This window comes from Egretta garzetta, unplaced genomic scaffold (assembly GCF_000687185.1).
Source record: "Egretta garzetta isolate BGI_Z169 unplaced genomic scaffold, ASM68718v1 scaffold21, whole genome shotgun sequence".
In the NCBI taxonomy this organism is placed as follows: domain Eukaryota; kingdom Metazoa; phylum Chordata; class Aves; order Pelecaniformes; family Ardeidae; genus Egretta; species Egretta garzetta.
In genome coordinates, this window is record NW_009258668.1 from 135,634 (window position 1) to 145,754 (window position 10,121).

General features: G+C 45.7%; 1 protein-coding gene across 1 annotated transcript in view; it reads right to left on the minus strand.

Moving 5' to 3' along the window:
• The window catches only part of MDGA2 (MAM domain containing glycosylphosphatidylinositol anchor 2), a 325,099-nt gene that overhangs the window by 29,516 nt on the left and 285,462 nt on the right, over nt 1-10,121 (minus strand). Inside the window, exon 11 of the mRNA XM_035888425.1 lies at nt 4,297-4,474. Coding sequence (XP_035744318.1) covers nt 4,297-4,474 — 178 coding nt within the window. The remainder of the gene's footprint in view (nt 1-4,296; nt 4,475-10,121) is intronic.

Sequence of the window (10,121 nt, forward strand, 5' to 3'; positions counted from 1 at the left end):
CCTGGGGGGATTTAAAAGCCGGGCAGACGAGGTGCTTAGGGCCAGGGTTTGGGGGTGGGACGGCAGGGGTAGGGGGGCGGTTGGGCTGGGGGAGCTGAAAGGGCTTTGCCAACCCAAACGATTCCAAGATTCTGTGATTGGAGCTTCTCTAAAGCCAGTGGAGAGATGTGGGCATGTCCAGAGGGTGTTTCATCCCCTGGAAGAAATCTGGAGAAGCCTTCTCCTCTCTAGTAAGGCAGCAAATGCAACCAATACTCTAGGATGTCATGTTGATCCTTACTCACTTTACAACTCTTCTGAAAAATCATTTCTCTGTGGTACCTACCAAAGATTGTCCTACCACAAAAGACAAGCTTAAGCTGTCACAGGAAAATCTAGGTAGTGCATGGCTTATCTATCCTCTATTTGCACAAAAATGAAACTCAGCTGTAAAAGATAATGCACTTCGTAAAGGCAAAAGACACTGCTGCTATTTTTAGCAACTCTAACTACGATGTGTCCGATCTGCTTTTCACACTGCATTTCTTTCAAACACGGTGAAAAGCTATTAGCCTGCTTAAAACTTAAAAAAATGAGGGAAAAAAATGTTTGCAGTAGGAATCCTCACCGGCGATACAAATACACTGAGTGCATTTTAAACCTGAGAAAAAAGCTTTTTTACTCTAAGGGTGATTGAGCACCAAAGAGGTTGCCCAGAGAGATCGTGAAGTCTCCATCCTTGGAGATATTAAAGACCTGAATGGACGTGGTCCTGGGTCCTGGTCCTCCCAAAAGGGTATTCCTAAAGTGGTGGGATGAGAAAGAAGGGCTGACCCTGCCAGAGGCCAGTGTGCTTCTGGGGCACTGATCAAAACTGAACACGCAAAGGCTCACGTGCACACAAAATCCCACTGAAAATATGAAAAATCAATGCTTTCCTCCTTGCCTGAGGTCTCATGATTTAAAAAAATGTAATGGGAGAGAACTGTGAAAAATGATCTTAGTTCTCCTTTTAAGAAACACTCGCATGATGTCTTTTATTTTCTGCGTAATGTTTATAATTATTTCTTACATCGATGCAGGCCTGCTGCTGTGTGCCCATTAACTGCTTTTCTAAGACTCCAGCATTTCAGATTGTAAGTATCGGATCTGCACTATAATAATGTATGTGATATTATTTTATAGCCGAAGCTACAACATCCTTAAAATTAGCCTGGTACCAGTTTGCTGACGCTACAATCATCGGACGAATGCTGAGATAAAATGCATATGTTAAGCACACAAAGCCTCAGCGGTTCTGGGATCACTCTTCAAAGGGAAGTCACTTTAGGTTTATCTTCTTGATTAGCATCTGGCTTACGATTTCTGAAGCTGTGAATTTGTCGTCACCAGTGTAATAGCACTGAGTATTGCTCCAAAAGCATCTCTCCATCTGGGGCACAAGGCAACAGCTTCCTCTCTCCTGGGCGACTGGATTTTGCATTGGCACCTCATCAGCGCGTTTGAAAGGGGCTGTGATGCACATCTGCGCTAATGGCAGATCCCAGCAGAAAAATTTGCGGTAGACAAAATACGCCTTTTATGCTGCATGGGAATGTTCTTCCTGCCAGCCAGGGGCTAGAAATGTAAATCACATAACGTTTCATTAAAACCTCAAGCTCAGCATGGTTGTGAGCCGTAGCTGAGACCTCAATCAACCACCTGAGACTCGCCAGCGTACAACCAGCACCAAAAGATAGCAGTAGTGACTGAGTGACCTAAATGGTGGGTTTTATTCTCCTTATAGGAGCACTGGTCAGTATTTAAGTCATTGGACAAATTTCGACGTCCATGGAAGCAGGCAGTGGCTCTGGCATGAGCTGGCTGTGAGCACACAAGTCTCCCTATCATGTCCAGCACGGAGAGATTGGGACTGCTGCAGAGAAATCCCAAAGATCTGAATGAAGCTTCTGCTCCTGATCACCTTCAGGAAGACCCTGAGACTTTCCCTTGTGCATGTGGGGATCCCCAGAGAGACCAGGCTCTTACCTCTTGTGCCAGAAAATAGGCACGTAGTAGGGTAAAGAGGAGCCAAAGTCCAACAGGGACTGCAGCCAAATGACCACCATCTTCTCATTTGCATGTTCATAGATTTAGTAAACAAGTCCTTCTTTTAACTAAGATTTTGTTCTCGTGAGCTTTGGGAAAAGCAGACTTTGCAAACAATTTCCTTTAATAGGCGAAACCTAAGATTCGGCCATCACCATCGTTAGCAGATCCGTCATTTACTGAAATGTGCAACTACGTTCTTTAGAATTGATGTTTAAGATGATTTTTTCCCTTGGTATTAACACAGTGATTAAAATAAATGTATGATGAGATTGAGGAGGGCTGAGCTAATCATTGGTCATGAAGAATTCCACATATGATACACAAGACATTGAATTTTTTTTCAGATTTCTTCACTATTTTAAATTATTTGATAATGATTCTTGAAAGTAATTCTTGATCTTTTGGAACAAAAAGCAAACGGTTGGTTTTGGACCTTCTCCTGCATGTGATTCCTTGCTTTGGGCTCTCTTAGGTACAGCACTAATTACTGTTGGATCCAGCTCCTGGAGCAATTGGACCTACATGGCTAGCTGTGACTTGACCTAAGTGTCACCTGGCTTTTGTCCTGTGGGTTAGCAAGGTTCCTCATGATAGAATCATAGAATGTTTTGGGTGGGAAGGGACCTTTAGAGACCATCCAGTCCAACTCCTGCCATGAGCAGGGACACCTTTAACCAGATCAGGTTGCTCAGAGCCCCATCCAACCTGACCTGGAATGTTCCCAGGGATGGGGCATCCACCACCTCTCTGGGCAACCCATGCCGGTGTTTCGCCACCCTTATTGTAACATTTTTTTCCTTATATCCAGTCTGAATCTCCCCTCTTTTAGTTTAAAACCATCACCCCTTGTCCTATCGCTACAGGCCCTGCTAAAAAGTCTGTCCCCAGATGATAAACTCATACTTTCATGATGCCATGTTTACAAATATCTCCCCTCCCTCACACTGCCCATTTTCAATTACAAAAGCATTCAGTTCAGCACGTCAGGTTCCCTGTGCAAAGGGCACCGTGATCTCTTCAGTAGAGCTACCTTCTCTCTAAGGTGCCTCTTGCCCGTTCATTGCACTTTTTCACAGAATCACAGAATCGCAAGGGTTGGAAGGGACCTCAGGAGATCATCTAGTCCAACCCCCCTGCTAAAGCAGGCTCTCCTAGAGCATTCTACACAGGACTTCGTCCAGGCGGGCTTTGAATATCTCCAGAGAAGGAGACTCCACAACCTCCCTGGGCAGCCTGTTCCAGTGCTCTGCCACCCTTAGAGTAAAGAAGTTTTTCCTCATATTCAACTGAAACCTCTTCTGTTTCAGTTTGCACCCATTGCCCCTAGTCCTGTCGCTGGACACCACTGCAAACAGACTGCTTCCGTCCTCGTGACTTCCGCCCTTAAGATATTTGTAGGTGTTGATAAGGTCCCCTCTCAGTCTTCTCTTCTTTTTACAGAAGAAAAATGAAAAAGTGATTCAGTTGTTCATTAAATAAATACCCTGAGAAAGGTATTCTGTGGGATTTTTTCAGAGCTTTGAGAATTGCTGCCTGGCAATGCTGGGAGACTGAGCGGAGGGATGTACGAATACTGTCCTTTTCTTGTTAAATTAAAGTGGACAAATCTTTGTCATAGCATGACCTTTTAGAGGGAAGGTAGAAATGCCCTTTTCCACTTGCATAGGACTAGAAACAGGCACCTTTTTTTTTTTTTTTTTTAAATCGCTCACATTCAAATAAAAACTTCTCAAAAAGTGCTCATCCGGGGGGGGGGGAAACAAATATTTTGATGCTATCAAAACACTGATTTGACACCTTCAGAACACTACGTGTCTTGTAGATTTCTCTTCAAAATTCATTGCCCTTCACAGTGCTCTAAGTAAGAATAAAGTCTTGAAATGAGCTATTTCATGAAGTTAACATTAATTGGTGCCATATTTCCCCCCCTTTTTTCACCAAAACTTCGATATGATTTTGCATTTCGGCTGTTCAGAGATTTCTATTTATTTATTTATTTATTTATTAACTAACTGTGAAAATTCCCAGAGGTGGAGACTCTCGTTTCTACCTCCTTCTACCCAGAACCCTCCTTCTGGGAAGCCCACAGGCATCCCTTGCAGCATTCCCTGCAGGACTGGCCATCAGTTCACAGGGCGCGACCCGGCGCGGCTGTAACCCGCAGAGCAGACCGACCTGCGCAGAACGCACCGCAACGCATTTGCTCGTATGCGAAGGTCTCCTTACCGCTGTACTTGATGACCCGAATAGTTGAGTCCCCCTCCCCAAATCTGGTGATGGGCGTCAGACGGACTTCATACGCCTCTGGCTTGATCAGCTCGGTTAGGTTGTAGGTAATTAATTCTCCCTTTTGAATATTTCCATTCACTGTAATTTCCTGTTCCCACCAGCGCTGTTGTCCAGCCTAAAAGCAAAAGAAGGATGCAAATGTCAGAGATTTTGGGACAGATTGTTGTCTTCACCTTAGAAATGAATGGGAGCACACGCTGGGCAACCCGGGGTGCTTTCTTAAACCTTCACGCAACCCAGGAGGAATAGAGATACAGAGATGAGCCGCCCTGAAATAACCTGCTGGCGAGCATTTCTGCAACAGATAGATGAGGTGACGGATGGCAAACTCATTGCCCGCTGTCTGCCTGCCCGGGTCCCGCACCAAACCTTGGGCAGCCCAGCAGCGCAGCACTTGGAATTTTGTTGTGTGCAGGAAAAGCAGGGGGTTAATTCCCTTCTGGGGGCTTCCTGACCCTCACCAGCCAGAGACTACAGCATGGGACAAAGCGCCCGTGCAAGCACCCAAGCATCCAAGCAAATGCTGCGGCATTTTTTCAAAACCCTCACTGAGTTCTTCCATCTTTAGGAGCCTGGATTTCCTTGCAGCCATTTGGGGTGGCGTGCAAGCACCCAAGCATCCAAGCAGATGCTGCGGCATTTTTTCAAAAACCTCACTGAGCAGTTCCATCTTTAGGAGCCTGGATTTCCTTGCAGCCCTGCCCCTAGGTTTCAAAGCCATTTGTTTAAAAAGGTAAATAACCTTTTTCTTCCTTAAAAAAGAAACGCTGGTCATTTCAGCTCATTTACGCTGAATTTACCAGCTCTCAAGCGCTGTCCCTTCAAACCTGACCAGCAGAATTGGTAGCCCCATTCCCTCCATGATTTTTCAAATATCGCTGGCCAACTGCAGTGGCGGCCAGGGCTTCTGCCACTGCGCAGACTGGGCTGGGGTGGACGCGGCTCCCGGGAGCTGGGTGCTGCCTCCTCGTTAGAGGCAATGAGGTTTCACAGCTGTCGTTTGGGGCATCATTCGAAGCTAATAAGAGCGTATCGAAGGAGTGAAATGCAGTTTGACTTCCCAGCACTCACCACTTTGGTTGATGGGTGAGAAAGAAATAGGCTGGCCATTAACGGCCTTAGTGCATAATTATCGGCAATCCTTGGAGTCTCAAAGATGGATGAATTTCAGAGAACAATGAAAGTCAATATGAGCAAACAAGAGGCTGTTCTATTAAAAAAAAAAAGGCAAAGCATAGATTTTTGTGCTTTACAGACTGCACAGTGTTTTCAACATCAAAATCTATAGTTTCTTTTATTTATATGCCTTCCCAAGAAATGACCCCCCCTCAAAAAAAAACCCTAATTAAGAAGGCGGCATCACAAGAAGAGAGAGCCACGTTGTCTCTAACGTTACTTCAACTAGTCTATAGACAAGCAAGAATCATGCGCATTTTGGGCAGCAGAGTGACTTGACATTGCAATATTCCTTGCCGATACTCTGCCTTATTACAGACACTATCGGCAGCAAACAAAGGAAAAATCATTAAATATTTACCGCACATCTCGAGACAACTGCGCAGGAGCAGCGATGCTAAAATGAGATGTTCCACGGCTCTCACTACACCCATCAGCGTGCTGAAGTGCTCATCTATTACATGGCCACCAATCGAGAGTTTATTAAGGGCAGAAAACCTTTTACAAAATTTTAATTTGCTGATGCAATCAAAATGGGCACTGAAATGGCGGAAATCTAGTACTAATCTACCACATTTCAGCCACGTAAACTACATTTGCAGTAATATTAACAGATGCCAAGACGGGGGTGTCAATACCTCCATTGTTAGTACGTGTCCTGGTTTCAGTTGGGATAGAGCTAATTTTCTTCCTAGTAGCTAGCATAGTGCTGTGGTTTGGATTTAGCACCAGAAGAATGTTGATAACACACGGATGTTTTCAGCTGTTGCCAAGCAGTGCTCAGACTACTCAAGGACTTTTTGAGCTTCTCCTGCTCGGCCAGGGGCATAACAAGCTGGGAGTACAGCACAGCCAGGACAGCTGACCCCAACTGACCAAAGAGCTATTCCAGACCATGGAACATCATGCTCGGGGGGAGTCGGTCGGTCGGTTGGTCGCAGGGAGAGTGATCGTGGCTCGGGGACTGCTCGCGGCTCGGGGACTGCTCGCGGCTCGGGACGGGCTGGGCATCGGTCGGCGGGTGGTGAGCAATTGCCTTGTGCCTCATTCGTTTTGTATATTCTGTATATTCTGTTATCATTCTCAGTATTACTATTATTATTATTTTCTCTTATTAAACTGTCTTTATCTCAGCCCTCGGCTCTAACCTTTTATTTTCTTCCCGATTCTCTCTCCCATCCCACTGAGGGAGGGGGGGATTGAGCGAGTGGCTGCGTGGTGCTGAGTTGCCAGCTGGGTTAAACCATGACAGCACGTTACAGCAGTACAGCTATATGCCCATTAAATCTAACTCAGACTGCGAAGCCAAAAAGCAAGAGGAATTCTTAAAAAAGGTGAGATGATGGAACGGCTCTAGACATCAGCTTCGCTTTGCTGCTGCCAAAGTCAGTGTGGATTTTACTGCGATTTGAGCCTTTGCAGGGCTTGGGTGAGAGCAACGCTGAGTGCACCTCAGGTGTTATTGCAGGGTTCCTGCTCTTGCACATGCTGGGTGAGCCATGCTATAGGCTCAGGTGGCTCTTTGGGGCTGGCCCTGCAGGGGTTAAGTCATGCATAGGAGAAACACTAGTGAAAAAAATTCTCAGATTAGGTTAGAAATGCAAAAACAAGTTTCCATATGGAAAACCCACACTGCTGTCTGCCCAATGTGCAAGGCAGAGGAATGAGGATTAATACAAATCCTGCACGTGCAAGGGGTGGCAGACTGCCTTTGGGGCCTGCCCCTTGTTTCAGAAAGCTTTCGAATGGACGTGTGGGTGTAGAGCAGGAGGAGGGGTAAGTGCATTGCTGAGGAGCCCGGGCATCCCAGCGCAGCACCGGGAGCAGAGCTGCTGAGCCCAGGGATGCCCCGAGCAGCATCACCTGGGTGTCTACCCCAAGTACCATCACCTTTCCTCTGTTGCAAGCATTAAAATGCCCCACTTCAGAAGATGACGTTAATGAAATGTCCGCCACGACTTTGTATGCAGCCTGGAACTGTGGACTGTTCCTCTGTTAGTGGTTTTCTAAGGCTACCACACTACAAAGAGTTATTAAAGGAAATAAAGATACTGAAAATATGTGCATTTATATTGTATCTTTTAAAAGTTCATCCTGGTGGAGTTCATGACAAAATTCAATTTGACAGATTCTGTTTGATGCCAGCTCTTCCACAGCTCTTTGTACCTGAGCACTGAGATCAACAAAATGGACAATGAAACCCAAGGTACAGGTTGTTTAACAGAAAGTCAGTCATCTTCTCTCTTCTTTAGATACCCGTGAATAAGAACACACCACAGATACCTCCTGCAGTCAGGTTTTGCAGTGTGTGGCTGTGACATCCCACAGCTCGCGTAGCAAACACCAGCATGCATGAGGGCTACGGTTCCTCCCATCCTCTGCTCTGCCCCCCAGCAGCCCTGGTTTTATCCCTGCTCCCATCTCAAAGGAACCTTCCAGGCATCACCAAAACTCGAGTGCTCAGGAGGGAAGCGGCAAGTGCTGTGTACGGCCAACACTACGCGTGGAAAAGCACGGGAAGGCACAAGGACAAGGCTCTGCTTCTCATGGGCGCCGGGTAAAGCAGGCATCAAATTCTCATCCACATTAAATGCTCACAGATTATTTAAAACACTGCAGAAACAAACAGAAGGGGCACCGGGACCTTTCATATACGTTGAATAATGCATAAGGCACCGTGCACCTTCACGGGCTGTCAGGGAGCCCTCCCCGTAACAGATAAGCCTTGTCTCACGCAGACCGGTGTCCTTGAGAGGAAGGTGGTGAGTGTGCTGCAGAGAAGTTATTATGGATAATTACGAGAAGATTTAGAGTGTATTTTTAAAGTGGTGCACGGGGAATTTGCCCACATGGATCCTCTCGCTGGACCCGCGTGGACGGATGCTCGCCACCCCTAGTGCAGTCGAACTGGAAAGAACTTCCAGAGAAAAGGCGCTGCTCTAAGGGGAGAAGCTGGAAACCACCTCTGTGAATGTTCATAAATTTACCAAGCTACCTAGCCAGCGCAATACAACCATCTTCTGTTTTAAATGTGCAAGTATTATTGGTTTTGTCGTTCTTAAACGCGACTTTTAAATTTTCGGAACTCAACGTGGCTGTTTTAAAATGTCCTTCAAGTAAATCTACAGATGCAAAAAACGACCAAGGTAAATCAGGATTTTTTTCTCAAAGAGAAACTTTTTCATTCGCACATCCCTGCTCCCATATGGAAAAAAAAATATTAAAACCAAAACAAATCCTGAGAAACTCCATTCTCCCCAGTATTCCTGACCGCACCAAACTGTGGTAGAGGCTGAAGTCGCCATATCTTTATAGACAGGGACTGCAACAAGGAATCTAGTGCAGTTCCTGGCAAAATTTCTCAAAAGCTTTATAATGAAGACCAAATGTTTTATCTGAAACACTTACTTGATTTTCAAATGAAAATGATAGGCAGCAATTTATAGAGTTGACAAACGGGGAACAAATTTGTATGCAACTGATTCAGCCCACAAAAGGAAACCTAAGGTATATATATTTTTTTTTTATATTGCCCGAACAGCTCCCCAAAAAATTTAAGTGATGCTTAAAAAAACCCCAGAACTGCTCTGCAGGCCTCACAAAGGCTGCTTGTCCTTCAAAAGGAAAATTCCCTGATCTTACTTCGCTGTAATTATCACCGCTTGTTCTTTGCAATGGATCCAATTTTTATTTTATTTTTTTTTTAAATCAAACTATCAAGCTGAATACAAGCAGTCTTTGCAAGGAAGATCAAACCCATTGACTCTGCCCCAAAAATGAGCGGTTTATACTACCAAACTTAATTTCATGATTGTGCCCGTCCCTTTCACACCAATTAAGAATCAGAGAAACATAAAACTCTGGAGAAAATTACCTCATTTCCAACATAAAAAAAAAAATAAAATAAAATTTTTCAAAATAGACATCATTAGTGGGTTTTTTTAAGCCACGTGTTTTCTGCCCTCGTGTTGGCTGCCAGTTACATTTGGGGGGACTGTATTAACAAAACTGCGCTTCCCGTTGCGTGGGCTAACGCTGCCTTTCCGGCAGTCGTCTGCAGTGTGCTGGCTGTTGCTTCTGACTCCTTACAGCGGCCTACAGTAACAATATTCCCTAAGGCACCACGCCTTTGGGTAAGGAAATACCGAAACAAAGACTTCAGCAAATGTTTTTGATGATTAATACTTCCCGTTTAAGGTTTACACTTACCAAAAGTAGTCATGAATTCGTATCAAACTGTCCTGGTTTCGGCTGGGACAGAGTTCATTTTCTTCCTAGCAGCTGGCACAGTGCTGTGGTTTGGGTTTAGTGCTAGCAGAATGTTGATAACTCACTGATGGTTTGGTTGTTGCTGGGTGGCGCTGGGACTGGCCAAGGACTGCTCAGCTCTCGGCTCTGCCAGGGGCACAAGGAGCTGGGAGGGGGCACGGCCAGGACAGCCGACCCCAACTGGCCCCAGGGCTATTCCAGACCATGGGGCCTCATGCCCAGGATAGAAACTGGGGGAAGAAGAAGGCAGGGGGGTACGTTGGGAGCGATGGCGTTTGTCTGCCCCAGTCACCGTTACGTGATGGGGCCTGGCTGGC